The sequence below is a fragment of the Brachyistius frenatus genome, unplaced genomic scaffold (assembly GCF_029030835.1).
Source record: "Brachyistius frenatus isolate BFR_SWC_R1_liver_20210118 unplaced genomic scaffold, ASM2903083v1 Contig_113, whole genome shotgun sequence".
In the NCBI taxonomy this organism is placed as follows: Eukaryota; Metazoa; Chordata; class Actinopteri; family Embiotocidae; genus Brachyistius; species Brachyistius frenatus.
Genome location: NW_027210712.1, coordinates 1,280,692 through 1,300,000, shown reverse-complemented (window position 1 = coordinate 1,300,000; position 19,309 = coordinate 1,280,692). Strand labels below are relative to the sequence as shown.

Below are 19,309 nucleotides of genomic sequence, written 5' to 3'. Positions count from 1 at the left end.
GTCGACTCGCAGACACAAAGGCAGATTAAAGGAGCGTGCGCCATAAAAACCCTGTGTCAATCTTATCGGCTTCGAGTGCAATTTTTTAAACATATGTTAATCTGGGAGAGCTAAAACTCATTCTCTTTCTCTCCCTGCTTGTTTATCTCTTATCAAATGCGCAGTAGGTGAGGGGCAGCTTTGCTGCGCAGCTAAGTGCCATTATTTGGATAATTGCGTCCATTGTTGCAGGTTATATAGCTATTTGAAATGGGAGGTGTGTGTAAATAAGTGCAGGGGCCAGGTAGGGGGTGGTAGAGATATATTCAAACAGGGGTCAGGGGATTTTCTGCGAAGGCCACATGACGCATATGAATGCTCCTTCGCACCTAAAGCTGAATTTTCAATAAGGAGTGTTTGATATGTTTTTTTTTTCTGTGTAACAATACCTTTAGAAAAATTACAAAGCCAAGGTCAGAGGCATTACATGCATCGGTGGAAACACACTAACGAAGAATCGGAATAGAAATCAAACGCACACTAGGACACCATCAAAAGTTAAAGCTGAATTTCTAAGAACGGATACTGTCAAAGAAGTTTAATGATATAGACTAGAGGTCTGAATCGTAGTCTAGTAAAAGAAATCACATATATGTAATGAATACGCAGCTTCTGTTCATATAGTCTTCTCATATAATCAATGAATAAATACTCGGTCTGCTGCAGGAGGTGAAACGTTCTCCTAGTGTTGCATGTGTGAAGGACAGTGCTCCCAGTGGTGCAAGAATAACAAGTTCATTAGTCGAGGGGGGGCGCCGCAGGAATTCAAATTCCCCCCCGACCCGGGCCCGGCCTCCGATTGGCTGGCTGCATCGGCATGGCGAGACTCATTAGAGCCCAGCAGTAATTAAGAGTTGTTAGAAAGTGAATTCTCCAACCGCAGATTAGAAAATTAAACTATTTACTGATTACATATTAATAGAAGACAACAATGGTGCCTGCCATAAGCTTGGAAGGCAACCAAGGAATAAATCTGTGTACTTAATTACCATAAACAATGGGGGCATAGAAATGGAGTTTTATGCACACTCCCTCCTGTAATGTGTCTGATATCAGAAGACACTTGACAATTCTTGTTCAATTATCTCTATTATTTAATGTGCTGTGAACTGCCTCTGAGTAAATAAATTAACCACCCCAATTACTTTGGATTCATCTGGGGAGGGCCGCGGCGTAATAGAAAATGCCACAGAAAGCTGCATTGTGCCCAAACCAGGGGGAGATGAGGGGGGAGGAGAGGAGAGGTGTGGAAAAGGAGGAAGGGGGAGGAGGTGGTGGTGGTGGTGGTGGGGTGGGGGCGGGCAAGGGCGAGAGAAGAAATGGAGAAATTGAGATTCACAGGGATAAAAGGAGAGAGTGAGAAAGATGAAAAATAAAAAGAAGGAAGAGTGTACTGATATGAAAGCACCAAAAAAAAAAAAAAAAAAAAAAAATAAAAAGTGACAAGATATATTAACTTAAAAAGGGAATGAAAAGATTATCAAAATACTTACACAAGATCTATGAGAACAAACTTTTTATAGAAAAAAAAAAAAAGGAAAAAAAAATAAATAAAAGGAGCTGCGAATGACAAAGCAAAAGCATGTGATATCAAAGAAAGCATATTGTGGAGCAGCAGAGCACAGAGGATCTTTGCGGGCTTTCTGCTGCTGGAGCAGAGAGAGATGAACAATAAAGTCATGGGTCAGTCGGTCTGTCTGTTCACATCTGCCCGTCGGTCCTGTGGCGCCGTGCGCGACCGCGGCACCGCTGCACACTGAGCTCACCCAAACTTACCTCCAGAGGCCTGAATCATATGATCATACGCACCGCCACGAGCTGCTGGGAAAGTCTGCTGCTCACCTCTACATAGAAAGTTAGTTATCCAATCTTTTGCTGAGATCGTGTATGATTTCCAGCTCATACTGAAAAGACTGTGACAAAATCTGTGTGTTTCTGTCCAGATGTTTTCCAGGAAAGTCTTTTTGCTTCCATAACGCTAAGCTACTGACTGAGGTCTGTAGATGTTTTGGTGTCTCATAGAGAGTTTTGGTTTGGATTAGGATATCTGGGATTAACGCCGACAGTAGAGCGGGCGAGAGGTTGTTCTTTGTGTTTCTATTTTGTTTTACAAAAAGAGTTCGGAGGGTGATGACAGCCCGGCTTAGAGAAACATCAGCAGAAGAGCCTTCGCCGGGGGATGCTTCCACGTATTCACGGATGCAGAACCGGGTTGTTTACGAGTGTCATTAAGAAGGATAGTAGATCAGGACGGTCGTAAAATGTCCTGAAAACTTCGACTAAACCGTCTGTTTTGTTTTCTATTTGGTTGCGGTACCTGTGTGGTGCGGTGACAGGTGATGTGGGACTCCTGGCCTGAGTAGCGCCAGCGCAGACAAGCAGCCCGTGTCCTGACCTACGGCGTCTTACCTCTGGACTGTACACGTCTTTAAGCACTTGCGGATTGTATCGTTGAGAGTGCAGGAGATGATATGGGTGATTTAGTCTTGGGTTACTTTGAGCAGAGACGCAGAACGAGTCGTTGTGGCAGATTTCACAACCAGGTATTCAGTCACACGGAGGGGTTAATTAGGCCAACAAGCATACTAATGTACACGTTGTGGGCAAGTTGCAATGAATAAACCAGTGAACTGTAGCTAAAAGATACAACGGCAAGCTTTCACGTAGAGGTGATAAGCTCTGCTGACCTTAAAATCTGTCTGATATATACTGTATCACCAATTTATCATTACGAGGGAGACTTTCTCTGAATAATCATTGACATCTGAGGAAACTCTCATTAAGATTCGAAAGAAAGCACAATTCAGTGATGTAAGCAGATGCCGGCGAAACAAATGCACCTCCGGACGTTGGCTGGTGACCTGCTAAAGTGAGGCTGGCAGAGTAAAAATATCAACATTGAACTGGTGTTAATTTCGTACGATGTCACCTGGTAAAGCGACGGCACCAGTCAGATGTGATGGATCAATAGTGGATATTTTGCTTTCAGCCAATCAGCCATAACTTCAATCTGACATTCGGGGTCTGCAGAAAAATATCTATCATCTGTGACAGCATATAGAAAGGTGACCAGAGTTGCCGAGGTGATAAAAGGTTACTTTAGTGACCACCTGTCACTGGTGCATCTCAGCCTGACGCCTCCAGACCTCGGCCTCAAGGTACAATCCATAACCCATCGGATGGCTCTTTGGGATAAGTGCTGCAATATGAGATATGGAAACTGAAATGCACTTTCAGGAAGTGAGCAAGGCGCCCAACATCATGTGGCAACTTTTTGTCCGCCCTCAATTGCTGCAACGCAATGCCGGTGTGGACCAATTTAAAGATGCCCTAAATAATGACTTGTCCAACTAAAGATGACGGCTCACATAGTCTATAAAAACGATTCATGTTTCAATGCTGACTAAAAGAGGCACCTGTCATAGTTTCGTAGTATAAAGCACAAACCACATATAATTAAATTACTATTCGAAATGTTGGTGATTACAAAGCGGTGACAACTTAATATATGTTGCTTTAAACAACAACGTCAAGGCTGTTGTCTATCATAACTCAGCATGGAGTCGACCTGAATGTAGACATGGTTTGAGGTTATGGGAACATTTTTCCTTTACATTTCTTAAATAAGTAATCACATGTAATTAGTTGCTTTGCTTTGATGAAGTCATTAAAATAGTTTCAGTACTTAACACATTTTTAACAGGGTAACTAGTAATCTGTAACCTGTGACATTTTATAAAAGTAATCTTTCCAACCCTGCCTGTAGTGTATCACACAGTCGACGGCGTGTTGACTTGTGGAAACCACATTTTGTCGATTCCATTTCCCACTTGTGTTATAAGGAGGTGAAAAGCGACCGAGGTGGATTTCTCTTCGTGATACCCTTTTATTATTTCGTCCTCGCCTTCCTGTTGTCGCCCTCTTCCTTTTTCCAGTGAATCGTATTTTCAGGAGGGGACGGCAGGTGTATATATATATATATTTATATAACTATATAAATAGAAATCTTTATAGCTGAAGGTGTTTGAAAGTAAATAACCTGGGGTCTTGCTGGCTAGCGGCTGCGTTAACAGTGGGTGAAGAAGAAAAAGAAGAAAAAACAGCCCTTCAGATTGACACAATGGCACGCGCTCCGACGGGGGGGAGAGGGCACGGAGGCAGGGAGGGAGGCGGAAAGGGAGGAACGCCAACACAACAAACAGAGGAGCGATAGCCTCGATATCAGGAACCAAATGGTGTGGGGAAGGAGGAGCGCAAATCCCACCGCCCCCAGTTTCTTAAAAAAAACAACAACAAAAAAAACCCCTCGTTCTATCCTCCCCTGTGTTGCTTTTTTTTTTAGGTATTTCGGGGGCTAAATCCAACAAGTTAGGGCACTGATATATCAGACAGAAGCGTGAGAGCTGCTACTAAATTACTACAGCGAATACCGCATCTACACTTTCAGTACGTTCGCAAACATCAGAATTTTACACTTCCTGGAACCATGTTGTTGTTTTTTTTTTTTCTCCCCCCCCCTCCAACAGCATTCTTGGGCGAGGCACGGGATGGTTTAATATCACAAATGGGATGCTATTCTCCAATTTCAGTTAGGGACTTAACAGAGCCAAGGCCCCTCTTTTGGCTCGGCACACTGTCTCATGTCTTAACAAGGCTTTACCCCCGGCCAAATCTTAAATAAAAACCTTCCGAATCCCGGTCTGTACGCCAAACCAGATTGCACTTTGTATGCGCGGGGTGTGTAAGCGTTTGTGTGTGTCTGTCGTGGTGTTGTGAACTGTGTCGGTGCTCGTGTTGTGTTGCCTCGTGTTTTTTTTTTTTTTTTTTTTTTCCTTCTTCTTCTTGGCCATTTCTTTGCCTCTCTCCTCTCTCTTCCCTTTAACTCACCCCCGTCTTTTCCTTATACAGCATATCAATGAAGGCCAGATATGTACTAGGGGAAGGAGGGTGTGTGTGTGTGTGTGTGTAGCCGTGCATGGCTGAGCGCACTGTTCAATAGTGTGGAGGCTGGCTGGCTCGTTGGCTGGGGCCGCGGCTGGCAAACGGCTGCAGCGGAGACTTCGGCTGGGGCTCCGCTATCGCACCCAGTTATCGTTTCCCCCATGAAGGGCTCCCTTATCACCCCAGCCCAGAGAGGTCTCCCTTCTTCTCCCATCCCCGAGACACCCCCGCCCCCCACCACTCCCCCCCTCTCTCTCCTTCCCCAACCCACCCTTTCCCTCCCTTCTCCACCTCCTCCTCCCTCACCCCCCCTCCATCCCCTCCTTTCATATCCACCCAGCGCTCCGTCGCGCAACATTCAACCAAGAGGGAGGGAGAGAAAGAGAGAGAGAGAGTGTGTGTGTGTGTGTGTGGGGCTTCAAAGACACACACACACACACACACACACACACACACACACACACACACACACACACACACACACACACACACACACACACACACACACACACACACACACACACACACACACACACACACACACATAAATACACACACATACAAACTCCCAGAGTGTGTGTGTGTGTGTGTGTGTGTGCGTACGCTCAATTTGCCAAAACAGTTTTTCCAGTGTAATTGGGCTTGGGGTACCTGTGTCCATGAGATAGCGCAGCCTCTTCTCCACGCGAGCTGCTCGGGCGTCTATGTGCCTCTGCTCGCTCTCCAGTGCAGACAGCTCCCCAACCACATACTGACTGGTGTCTTTGAACGCCTGCTGTCAACCAAGAGAGAGAGAGAGAGTGAGAGTGAGAGAGAGTGAGTGAGAGCGAGAAAAAGAGAGAGAGAATAGTTAAGAGAGAAAAGGAAGAGTAGTGAGATATCGCATTAAACAGAGGGAGAGAAAAAAGGACAGAAGGATAAGACAGAATGAGGGGAGAAGAGAGAAAGGCAGAGATGAATGGAGAGGGGAAAAAAAAGAAAGGTGATGAAGGGGTTGAAAAATAAATATAAAGAGAGGAAATAAGGCAGTCAGAGGAGAAGAGTGTAAAATGGTTTTCTAATGTGTGAGCAGAGTATGTATGCAGTGTCCACAAATCTTCCTCCACGTAGAACAAACAAGGATTTCAACCGGGGAAACAGAAACAACTGTTGCTGCCTCTCGTTTTCATCCGAGCTTTGTTTTGACATTTCTGACTTCCTCTCTCGCATCTTCAAAAAACGACTTTATAGCTTTATTTATTATTCGTATTTTTAAAAGACCGGATTACAGAGCTGTGGATGAAGACATATTCAACTGAATATTGGGAATGAAAATTTCAAGCAGTTTTCTTGTCATTTCAATTGATAAACTGCTAAAAAAAAATAAAAGAAAGTGCTTCATTTTCAACACAAACAACAGAAAGACAAAAGAAAAGCCGCAGAAACATCTTAAATATGCACTTACATGAGGAAGATACATGCGACAGGCTGCTACTTCCTCCTGGATAAAAGACACCTGTTCTGTCCTGTACCTTGCCTGAATCAGAGCTGTGATCAATATCTCTCTGTAGATTAATCACTGAATAATCAGTAACATCACTCAAAAGCAATTTCACCTCAAATGATCTAATTGTAGCTTCCAATATTTAGAATCAGTACGTATATTTGTGGCACCTTCATCCAAGAATCACTCTATGACCTTTCCAACTGATCATTTTGATACTGGACATCCCTGATGTGACACCTCGTGTAAAAACTAATTTGAAACAGTCACCTGTTGTATCCGACTCACATGACAGGTTTTGAAATCATTTCATGTGTCGAATGAAGAGAGGAATACAGAGATTTAGAGAAACATCTATGTGCAAAAATATCTAAAGTTGGTAAAACTTATGATGAATCTTTGATACCATGGCAACTGAATTAAAAAAAAAAAAAAAAAAAAAAGAAAAAGGGTGTTGTCTTTAAATACATGGAACAACAAGACTAAAGTCGTTCTGCTGTCTTTCAATCTGTCTTTAAAAAAAAAAAAAAAAAAGACTGTATAGGTGGATTAATTACTAGATTTGTTAAAATTGATTATTTTCACCCACCTGCAGGTTAAACGTCTCCATCGTCCCTCAAACTAAACCCTCGATTCAGCTCTACTTAAAACTACATACACACACGTCGCTCTATAACCACAGGCACTTAATACACACTCCATTTCTGACCCCTCTTCACCTCTGTCTCCTGGCTGTTTGCTATTCTTCAGAGAAGCTCCTGCCAGAGAGGGAAATGTTTATTCAAATTCACTACTGAGGATGCATCCGAAAAAATATCTCCATTTTATTGCTGATGCACTTCATTTTTCTTAATGGGAAGGAGAACTAGTGAGCAGAGAGAAAGTTTTTTTTTTTCATTCCACCCAGGCCAGCACTTTTCCTGTACTCTTTCCAGCATGTGAGTGTATGCATCTGTGTGGCTCTGCGCACGTGTGTTTTGTGCCTGTGTGTGTGTGTGTGTGTGTGTGTGTGTGTGTGTGCTGATTCCCTGCAGCCTCTCTTCCCCCTCCTCCTCCTCCCCCTCCTTGCGCGCTCTCGCTCTATCACCATATTTTTCCTTGGCAAATCAATTTTACACATGATCAGCCCACTCCCCTTGCCGCGCTCGGCCCAGCCGTAATTAAGAGGAGGGAAATTACCATATATATTATATTAATGCAAACATCATTCAGCAGGTAATTCTTGGCTGATCGGGATAATGGAAAGGTTGAACACCCATTAACCCTGGGGCCCAGGCACTGGGAGGAGGGTGGTGTGTGTGTGTGTGTGCGTGTGTGTGTGTGTGTGTGGATGGATGGGACAGGGGTGGAGGGTGCAAGGTCGAGAGTAGGAGAGGTGCTGCTTGGGAAGAGAGATTCACCCTCGTGGTCTCCAGTGGCAGGCAGGCGCACACACACACACACACACACACACACACACACACACACACACACACACACACACACACACACACACACACACACACACACACACACACACACACACACACACACACACACACAGAAATAATAGCATTCTTATAAACACACTCTTTGTACGCACAGTCTGAGAAGACAGTGTGAAGTGTGTGTGTGCACTTGAAGGACGTGCAGGTGTGTACACACACACACACACACACGCGCGCGCGCGCGCACGCATACATCTCTAAATGGCAGAGCAGCTGATATCTACCATTGTTATAATTAAAATGGCAGTCTGTTAGATCAATACTTAGATGTCTCTGTGGCAAAGAGAGAACAGTAGAGAGAGAGAGGCTCAGAGGTGGACAAGGTGAAGGGAAGGAGGTCAAGTTTAAGCGTAGCGGGAGCGGAGAGAAGAGCTCAGTAAGACAAGACTGGAGAGACGGAAAGCTGACGAACAGGAAATGAAAAAAAGGTCAAGCAGGAGCCGTTAAAGGAAACGACCTCCCGCCTCCCTCCTGACCCCGAACTCTCCTCGTTTACCGTTTCTCAAACACGAGGCTGCACACGAAGCAGACAGAGAACTGGTGACCACGACACAGCAGAAGCTAAAATAAGTGAGTTGTGACTTTAAGTGCTTAATAGTATATATTTTTTTTAATTTTTTTTTTTTTTACCACTTTGTAGAATTAAAATTTGTGTCCTCTGTTTTTTCCTGCCTGTTTTTGGATAAAGTTGAAGAAAACCGACGAACCTCCTCTTCGAACGGTCTGCGAATATCGATCTCCGTCGGTGAACCTCGGTCCTCCTCAGCCTTCCTTAGATCCTCCGGGACAGACTTCTGTCTCTTCACCTCTGCAGGGATGAAGTGACAGAAAATGAAAAGGAGAAAAACCCAGATTGATATTCACGGAAAAAAAATTCAAACTTGAGGGATTCGTACTTCGTTGCCACAGTGTTATGTACTTATATAAAAGCTTACACATTGTGCCACATGAAGAGTGGAGACCGTGAGGATAACTAATAAATATCACAAACTTTTAACTAGTTTCTTTATTGTTGTTATTGCCTCTGCTCTTATAAAGAAACCCTGCTTTTCTCCTGTTTAACAAAAAAATGACATCATCCTCGTCGTCAGCGTTCATTTCTTTTACCGAGTTAAAGAGTTGCTGCGCTTTTTTCCAACCTAAAACTTTTCTTACCTTTTATTGTCATTTCATAGATGATTAATGACGATTAATTCAACTGTTGGTTTGCATGTTCGGCTAGAAATCTTGGAATATGTATTTTTCTGTATTTAATATGTTATGTCAGAAATCTTGGGAGTTGAATTACGTATGCGAGTCGTGTGTCAACACACCTCTCTGGGTAAATACTGTGTGCATTGTGTTTACGTGCGGTACCGTCGCCCACCTGGTCGGGTTTCCACATACTGGCTGAAGGACTTCAACTGTGTTTTCCTGACCGCGGAGTCCTTGTTGAAGACGACCGGGCTTCGCAACCTCTCGGTCGCTCTGCGCAGCCGCTCCGCTCGCAGCTCCTCGGCATTATTCTGTCGGACACAGGAAGAAGACAAAAAAAACCCCCCCAAAAAAACGCATTCAGCTTGTGTGTGTCATCGGGCTATAAAACAGCCCATCCAACAGCGGTTTTCTGGTGTTGCACTCATAGCTTGCAACCAGAAGTTAAGCAAAAAGTACAAGTTAAGAGACGGAGAAAGAAACTAAATGAACACGCGCAACTTCCAAATTGCGCAGGGAGAGTTGAAATCCAAAACAATGGATGGCGTGAAAATGCAAAAACAAACAGAAAAGACACTCGTAGAGATGAAGTAGTTGGTTTAACTTAAAACTAATGACTATCCAATTAGTCAGCCGCCTCTCCACGTCTTCTCTGTAATGCTGTCGGACTCTACCGGCCACTTAGATCTGCTCTCAAGCTTTTATCAGGCAGCCGCTTTCAGGATTTCACAGCTGCTCTGTGATTATTGTGACCACACACACACACACACACACACACACACACACACACACACACACACACACACACACACACACACACACACACACACACACACACACACACACACACACACACACACACACACACACCATTAGTGCACATGTAAACAAGTGTGTGCAAACACACCTACTGACAGGCCATGAGATAAATCTGGTAGAAGTTGATATGTTAGCTGCATTGTGATTTGTTTGTTTGCATGAACCCCTTTCGCAGTGCGCGCGCGCACGCACACACACACACACACACACACACACACACACACACACACACACACACACACACACACACACACACACACACACACACAATCGTTCATTCTCTCCCTCACTCATGAGAGAGACAAAAAGGAGGCAATTAACTTGACTTTCAACAAAACCTCGAGCCAGAAAATATATTCAGATTATGCAAAATGAAAAAAAATGCTATTGTTTTCAAAGTGAACACGTGTTAAAAAGCTCCACGCTCGCTTCTCCCACTATCAAAAAACGGCATGCGGAAATGCTTTATTACCAAGCCTCCGAATATGCCAAGCCGAGTGGAAAAAGAAACCGACTCGGGCTAAGATTGATGTTGTGGCAACGTTAATAAGACGGCGAAACGTGTAATAAAGTCGACAATTAGGGCAAACATGTTCCACTGCTTGAGACGGAGGGAGATAGTCAAGCCGGGTGTGCAGAGCGAAGGCGGCTAATAGAGACAGTGTGGGTGGGAAACAGCGTGAAGACGGGGAGTTGTTAGTTTAGCTTCAGATTATTGACTTTCAAAAACAATGTCGGCAATTAGTCTGTTCTCACTTTTGTTTTGTCTATTAGTCCGTCAGAGCTCGCACCATCCACTTAAAAACCTTACGTCAAGTCAAATTGAGGCAAATTTATTTATGAAGCGCTACATACAAAAAGCCCAATTAAGCATTTTAAAATGGCCAGATCTTGAATGTGGGTGCATTTAGGCGCAGCACCAAAACAATCCAGTAGAGCAGAGAGTATATTTAAATTACTGATTGCAGGAAAAGTGAGGAGGGGAAAAAACACTGGCATTAAACTGTGAGGCCAATAAAAAGTGACAAACACAAAAATGTGTTGTTTAGTGGCAAATTAATGTTTCGTTTCCAACGGGACGCCTCACGTTCATGTCTCTGCCAGATGCACATTTTCACAACTTTAGCTGACAAAACTGAAAGAACTCGTGGCGAAATTTTATTGAATTTTATGAGACTAGCTGAATGGGAGTCTATGGAGCTCGGAGGCTTTTTGGAGCCGACCGCTAGTGGCCCTCGGCGGTATTGCAGCTTAAGGTACTTCTGCATCGGCCTCATTTTCCAGACTGGGAACCTACGTCCAGTTTTTAAATACAGTCAATGGTCACAACATAAAAAGTAAACTGGGATAGCAATATTTCTCTGACCTCTATTTACCAACAAAGGTGTCCTCATTCTCTTTTTTATTATTAAGCAACCATATGATCTAAAATGGTGCGTGCGTGTAGATCACTTGGGTAGAGGACAAAAACAAACTTCCCTCAAAGTATTCAAACGAGGCGCTGCGTCCACCCACCGGCTGATGTTATGAATATTTCATATGTTTGTTTAAAGAAAAGTGAAACAGTCGATAATAATTGGACGCCGCCAGATTTATTGGATTAATCCTTGTCATATTTTCACGAGGGGGATTTTTTTTTTTTTGTGAAAATATGTTTTGCTATAGTGACTGGTTAAAAAAGAAAAACTGCAAGCCCTTGCAAAATGCACAGGGAAGAGTTTATTTAGCAAAAGTAGTAAATCCCTGGAGTGACTGATTAGTTCACTGAGACCGTTCCCCCAATTATTACACTCGGTTGTAAAGTGTGACTTGTTAGCTGGACGACAATCCAGAGGTGAAATGGCTACTGTTTGAATAAAAAAAAAAAAGACCAACTATCTTCTTACGAACTAACTATTGAACAGTTTCTCTCTCAATCAATCAAACACACACACACACACACACACACACACACACACACACACACACACACACACACACACACACACACACACACACACACACACACACACACACACACAGAGAGAGAGAGAGAGAGCGAGAGAGCGAGAGAGAACACCTGCCCACTTGACTACCCCTCTGTCTCCTCTTTACGCCTCTGGGACGAGCAGATATTGCCCCCCCTTTTCTTACTTTCTCCCCTTCTTCCTCTGTATCGCTTATCGCCGCTATCATCGCCGTGGTAAGCCGTGACAGCGGTGATTCAGTGCTTTTGGTGCGTGCGAGTCTGTGAATGTGCACGCGGGGGGCTGCGTGACTAATGTTGCAGTCTGCTGAGCGTCGCATGCCCTTATCGTGCGCTACCGAGGCTGCGCATACACACAATCGCTAATGAGAGGGCGCGAGCGTGTGATGTTCCTGCAGGTCGTTCCACCCGCCTGAAGGACTTTTGGGGAGGCGCAATCCTCTCGGAGGGAGGAGGGGGACCAGGCGATTCATCCTTCTTTTAAAAAGGACAGAAAAAACTCACACGACCGCTTACCGAATGAAATATTGACGCGCAAATTATTTTTGCAAAAAAAAAACTTCGATTAAGATATAACTTTATTGTTTTAGTGGTTTTGTGCGGCGTATACTAATATGACGCAGCCTCATGTTTATATCACTCTGGTGACAATAAATGGGACAAACAAAAATTACCGCTGACTACAGCGTTACAGAATCAAACAGACTTCTGAGGAAAAAGTTGTCCTCGTGTGGCAAGAGAGTTACATCAAAATATTCTGCTTCAGAGGACTTTATATTCAGGCTGCTTTGACAGCAAGGTTCTCTTTATTATTATGAGGCATAAGTGCACCACCCAAGCCATTTTGGGCACCACCTAAACCGAAGGAATGTAAAATCACGGTGTTGTTTGAGGGTTTTGTTGATTTAGCACCTGCTTTTTTGGAAAATTATACAAAGCTAAGGTAACAATAACGGTTAAAAGTGTTGTGAAATTGCATATTTCTAATTGAAAAACAAATATTTCTTGGGGGAGGAGCCCCAAACAGCCCACCAAATACATGAGCCTAATGTATTCCACAAACTTACCTTGTCATTTTTTATGTTTATGTGTGTTTCTGGCATTTCTTTTTGTTATTTCTGTTTTATTCTTATCTTGTAGTCTCACCTTGGGACTGTGAGGAACGACATTTCGTTCAGCTGTGTACTTGAACTTGGAAACACTGGAAAACAAGCAGTTTCTCCAATTTATATCTTCAATTGAATAGAAAGTTATTTGAGTTATGACTTAACAGCTTAACGGCTGTGCTGGGTCAAAAAGGGATTTTTAATTTTTTTTTTTTTTAATGCCTAATATTTCAAGCTCCTGATTAAGCTCTCTTTGAGCTGTTGCTATTGTTCAACGACCTGATTGGTGATATACTCTATAGTGAACTATTTTCACAATACATTACATGAAGTGGCACCTTAGATGACAAAATGCAACTACTTCACACAAGTAAGTAGAAAGAGCAGTTAAATAAAGGGACCTTTACCTTCAGAGCATATAACATCTCGTATGTTCTCATATTTGTACACTGGTGGTGGTGGAGTTCCCATGTTAAGGTGCTGAAGTTCACCGTTGGAAATCAGGAATCAAAGATTGGGCAGAGCAACGAACTGAATGCACTCGCACGTGGGTGAAAGTGTTTTAGGGTTTGTTAGGCGTCAACCAAACGGGTGATTCTACTTTCTGCGAGGGTCAAGTGGTAAAACGCACACAAACGCGCTCCTTTGGCCATAAAGCACTAAGCTCTTTCAAGCTTTGAACACAAGAGGGTGTTTATGTGAATCGATGATCAAAGACACCCTGTGTCGCCATAAGCGCACCGGGTCTCACTTGTAGCGCCGGCCACATACGCACACGCGCTCACCTTATTCCACTTGACATTCAAAATCAATTAAACAGATGTTCAGGCCGGCCGACTGCGTTGTTGACTCAATATTCACATCAGAAGATATAGACACAGGCATCCGTAACGACCCCCCCCGCCCACCTCCCCCCCGCCAATCCACATCCACGCACACGCACACGACTGTCTGAAAAGGTCATGGTCAATAGAGGCGACTACATGTTATGTAGAGCATTGTGATGTCAGAGTGTGTGTGTGACGGCTTCAGATGGATTCATATGGACACGAAGGGGATAAACTGCGGTCTTACATGAAGTGGTCCAACACACTGATGTGTACAAAGGGTCAGCCGGTTGACAACCAGGGTCAATCGGACCTAATTGATTTGACTAACTCTTTGATGGTGTACCGAGGAAGAGGGGAGAGACGGGGGAAAAAGAAAGAGGGAAAAAAAAAAAAAAAAAAAACACAGACAGAGAGATGAAAGGAAAGAGAGGTGGAAAAAATAAATAAAATAAAGATACACAGCGGGTGTTTTGGAGGTGAGTAATATGTATGTGTGTGTACCTCCAGTCCTTCTGCAGGGCTGAGTGGGGAGGTAGAGGAGGCAGTCGGCGAGGATGAGGAGGAGGTGGAGGACGGGGATGAAGGGGACGTGACTCCTCTCGGACTGACCTCCACCAGCTTCTTCAGCTTCAGATCCACATGCTTACTGTTTGTACCTGGAGAGAGAAAATGGTAAGAGAATAAACATTTTATTCATATAAAAGAATCTTATATCACATATATCACAGGCATCACACACAAGCAAAACACACACGCGCACACACACTTCTAACTTCCTCAATTGAGACTTTTATAAAGTTAAAAAGACGAGTAAGTAGAGACATCTTCATTTCCATTCATGTGTACTTGGGGCAAAGCCACTGATAAGGCACACAAACACAAGAGTGGGATGAGATACACACCATATATACTGTGTGTGTATATATATATATATATAGATGTGTGAGCGAAATAGAGATCTGGACAGACCGTGCAGCCTTAAGTCCTGTTTGCAGTGCAGAGTGCTGCTGAGGTACCTAGTGTACATTACTGGGACTATCACCATGGAAACCACTGGGCAAGATGGAGGCAGAGGGAGCACGTCTCATTTTGTAAGTGTTTGCCCACACTCTCCGAAGAGTTTATAATATTTAGTTTATCCCTGTTGATCTCCCCCCACAGCTGAAATAATGCTCTGTGATAATATTTCTCTTCTTCTTTACTTTTGGCACCTTTCCCCATTCATTCACGCTAAATCTTTCTCTTTAAGTATGTTGTAATTTTCGAGCTAACGATCTCTTTTCATTCAATCAAATCTGACTTGTACACCCTCTGTGGCCTCCACCCGTCCTTAATTTGTTCCTTCCTGTCCTTCCCTCTCTGCGGCTGCCAGTCGCTGCGTACAGCTATATTTTCCAGGGACTGGTAGCCACCCGCTCCCTGCCAGGCCAGACCACTGCACCGAGGAAGATGAAAGAACGGGAGGGCAACCGTTTCATGTGTCACCTCCCCCTGTGACACACACACACACACACACACACACACACACACACACACACACACACACACACACACACACACACACACACACACACACACACACACACACACACACACAAACACACACATGATGCATGTATACAGATGCCAAACACAGACACACACACTCTCTTGAACTTTGTCACAAAGAGACAGACTCATACAAATATCCAGAGTAAAACAAATTACACCCGATATATACATAGTGTGGAAGAGGAGGGTTGAATGACCTCGGTTGGAAGAAAATGATGACAGTAACTAAACATTCAGAGGGGAAATATAAACAGAATGAAGCGTGGCGTTATCAGCGACTTTATGGGAACAATCGGCACCATCGATTTCTTTCAAGACTACATAGAAATTAGCACCAACAAAGAAACACAAAACTGTGAGAAAACTAGTGCGGAGATACTGCACTTCAAAGCTGGAGGAAGCATTTTGTCTGTTTTCATGTTTGTTTCTTCTGGTCCCTCCACTTTACTCTCACCTATCTCACATCGACAGGAAAAATTAGAGAAGCAAGTCAAATAATTTAAATACAAAAACAAAGTAATTAGTTTACCTCTGAAGATTTGGGCAAATGCTTTACTGAAGATATTACTTTTTATTTTTGTCTGGGGAGCAGTTCTCTCAGTTTATTAATTCCTACTTAAAGAAGTTTCTTGTGAAAAGAAAACAGCAAAAGTCTGGCAGCACAAACCTAACATATAATGTTATTTAGTTCTGCATATGTCAAGTGGGGAAAGTAAATAAAGCGGTAAGTCACGATAATGTACTGAAAGAAGAAAAGCATGCACTTAAGTGAGTGACTGAATGACAGGTGAGTGCATAAGTGAGTAAATGAGCGAGTAGGTCAAGCTGAGATTACATTTTTTTTATCTGGATGAGGACAGTCAAGCGTACATTCCCACTCTTAAATCAAATGTCAAACTCACTGACTAAGAACGGATTCCCGTGACTGATAAATTAGCGTTAAAAACAGTTTGCTTTTTTGCTGATCAGACAAAATCCAGTCCCATTAATTTATTCCCAACAATTTGAGAGTTTTATTTCTGAGTTCACGGGCATAAAATAGAGGAAAATATTTCCTCTTAAATGTGAACAACTTGAATGAATTTCCCCCTGCCTGTACTCTTGCCGTGGCTGTGAAGGGGTCCCTCTCCCATATTTTAACAGACCAATCGTAGTTTTACAAACTTTACTTCTGGCTTTTTCTGTCATCTTCTCACCCGATCATTTAAGTAATCAAATTTGTCATGTTTTCCTTCATTACAGGAAAAAGCAAATTTTGACTGAAGTGATTGTTAACAAGCGGGAAGGTGATAAAAGCCACTTAGGAAACAAGTTCAATAACACTATATAGAAAAATACTTCATGAAATATATACAAAATTCCATGATATTCCATGAATTTTCACATCTGGAATAGACTTTTTATAATTCTCTGATATTCCAAAAATGACCAGTGGGAACCCCGTACATGAGACTGGTCCTGAAAAGGTGTTTCCTGGTCACAAAGACACGACTCAGAAAACATTCGTAATCTAGTGCAGTTCAAGAGCCCTTTTAATTCTCATTTGCCTTCATCACTATCTGATAAATCCTCGTTAATTTGTCTTCAGGAAGTAAATGTCTGTTCAATGTCTTGTTTACGGATTGCCTGATAGATATCTCGTCAAATTCGTGATTGAGAGAGACGATAAGAGAAATTGTGAGGAAACATACGGGGAACATGTGAAAGAAGGCCGAGGCAGGTGAATGAATTAGTCAGATGAAGCAAAGACGACAGTGAGTCATGCAGCACTACGCAGTGTCAGCCAGTGATTTTACCCAGAGAGGTTAGCTCAGAGCCGGGGTTAGTAAGCTCCAGGGGCCCCTGGGTGCTGGAGGTGGTCGGAGGAGCCTCCGGTGGCAGTGGGTTAGTAACCAGCGCAGGCGCAGATGTGGCAGCACCAACAGTGTCATCGTCATCATCATCATCATCATCATCACCATCACCACCACCACCACCACCACCACCAAAGTGAAGCTGCTCTTCCTCAGCCCTCCACTCTTCCTCATCCTCACCCTTCTGACCATCAACCCCATCATCCTCAAGATGACTTCTCACTCTGTCCAAAACATCTGCGGAGACGGATGGACAGAAGGGAATAAAAAAAAAAAAAAAAAAAAAAAAGGAGGAAGGGCAGAGAGACGAAGGATGAAAAGTGAAGAGGAAAGGGGAGGAGGTGAGGATGTAAGAAAAGAAGGGAAGTTAGGAGAAGTAAACAGAACATAGAGAACAAGGGAGGAGCGCAGAGAGAGACAATGCTTGGTTAGTTTGTGTCAACAGTCTGTGGAAAGAAAACATGTCAAACGACCGAATTTAATGATCCCCGCCTTAAATTTATAATCCACCGTCACGTGTCTCCCACCCTCTCCGTCCACATCACCCTGTCAATACAACAGTGAACCTGATGCCATGATAGTTGTCGTCCTGTCTTTTAGAAAGTTTTTGCCCTCACAAACAGAAAGCAAAACTAATTGATCTCGTATCCAAATTAAGGCAGTAAACTCCAACAGAAGAAATTGATTGCGTCTGTTTGTGTGGATTTAAGCGCGCGGACGCACAAAATGTCCAAACAGACCTCGGTTTAATTTCCCTCACTCAAAGATCTGTGGCCGGCCTTTCTTGTTCCAGATAAAAGAGGCAGGCAAACAAAACAAAAAAAACCCACCAAAAAACATGAAAGCACATATTCCATTAAGTCTCCTGAGGGGCTCAATAGAAACAACAGTGTCTCCACATTAGGAACAAAACACCCCCCCCCCCTGAGAAAAAAAAAAAAAAAAAAAAGCATGTTAGAAAGAAACTCCAGCGGAGACCTGAGCAGCTCTAGCTGCATGGATAACCCACCATGGATTAAAACAAAAACAATCAGTAAACAGTGTCAAGACTTTGCGACGCTCACTCCTCTGCTATTTACAGCATGGTGGAGGAGAGAGAGACCGAGAACAAAGAGAGAAGGACAGGGAGTCAAAATAACAGTATTTCCTGTCTTTTTTTTTTTTTTTTTTAATTTGCTAGCTGCGATGCGGAGCGTGCTAGCAAGCGCCATTCCTGCGTGGCTGGCTGAGGCCTAATTAATGGGAAGCCATGGTGATGGAGTTTGGAAAGTTTCTTTGCGGGCAGACACTTGGAGGGGGCAGCCCGAGCTGCATTTAAAGGACTGTGAATGGTGCTGAGGGGGGAGAGAGAGAGAGAGAGAGAGAGAGAGAGGAGTTGGAGGAGGAGGTGGGGGGGGGCTCGGATTAGCCGTTCTGCTCTGCAGGCCTTGTGTATCACAGCCCACAGCATTTCTCTCTTCTCCTCACCCCCCCCCCCCCCACCTCGTTCCCTTCGTTCCTCCAACTCCATTTTTAACGAGATCAACAATTAGTCCAATTCAGAAAAGCTGAAGGAGCAAATAAATCAAGTGCTCCCCTCCCTCGCGCCTCTCCGTCCTTCTCCCGTTGTTTTAGCCAACATGTCGCTTCAACTCCCGTCATCTCGTCTCCAGTTGATCAGTTTTGGGGGTTTTGGTAATCTTTTTTTTTTTTTTTTTCTCAGCTCAGAGGAACACGTCATGTTTCCTCTGAGCTGTCCTTTTTTGTCGTCTTCTTACCAGAACAACGACGATTAGTTGATTAATCATTTGGAGGGCAGAAAAACAAAAAAAAAAAAAAAAACTGCCGACTTGTCTGATTCTAGCCTCTGAATCGTGGCGATTTTTCTGCGTTTATACGTGTAAACTATGTATTTTGGGAGTTTTGGACACTCTTATGCCATCAATAGTGGTTTAATTTCACGGACCACGTGTTTAATGAAGACACCAAAAGCCGCGTCTATCCATCGACGGAAGCCGCATCAAAATCTGTTCTCCTTCATTCCCACTTCATATCAAGACA

The 19,309-nt window shown here is 43.5% G+C and overlaps 1 protein-coding gene across 8 annotated transcripts in view; it reads right to left on the bottom strand.

The window, feature by feature from the left end:
- The window catches only part of ehbp1 (EH domain binding protein 1), a 139,181-nt gene that overhangs the window by 28,911 nt on the left and 90,961 nt on the right, over positions 1-19,309 (bottom strand). For 3 of the 8 annotated variants that reach the window (XM_069712872.1, XM_069712871.1, XM_069712874.1), the window contains 5 exons: positions 17,213-17,506; positions 14,367-14,521; positions 9,317-9,455; positions 8,658-8,758; positions 5,632-5,755 (listed from right to left, as the gene is read on the bottom strand). In XM_069712872.1, coding sequence (XP_069568973.1) covers positions 5,632-5,755; positions 8,658-8,758; positions 9,317-9,455; positions 14,367-14,521; positions 17,213-17,506 — 813 coding nt within the window. Of the gene's footprint in view, positions 1-5,631; positions 5,756-8,112; positions 8,759-9,316; positions 9,456-14,366; positions 14,522-17,212; positions 17,507-19,309 lie in introns of those variants that run through there. The other 5 variants (XM_069712876.1, XM_069712879.1, XM_069712873.1 and 2 more) reach the window with 4 other exon arrangements.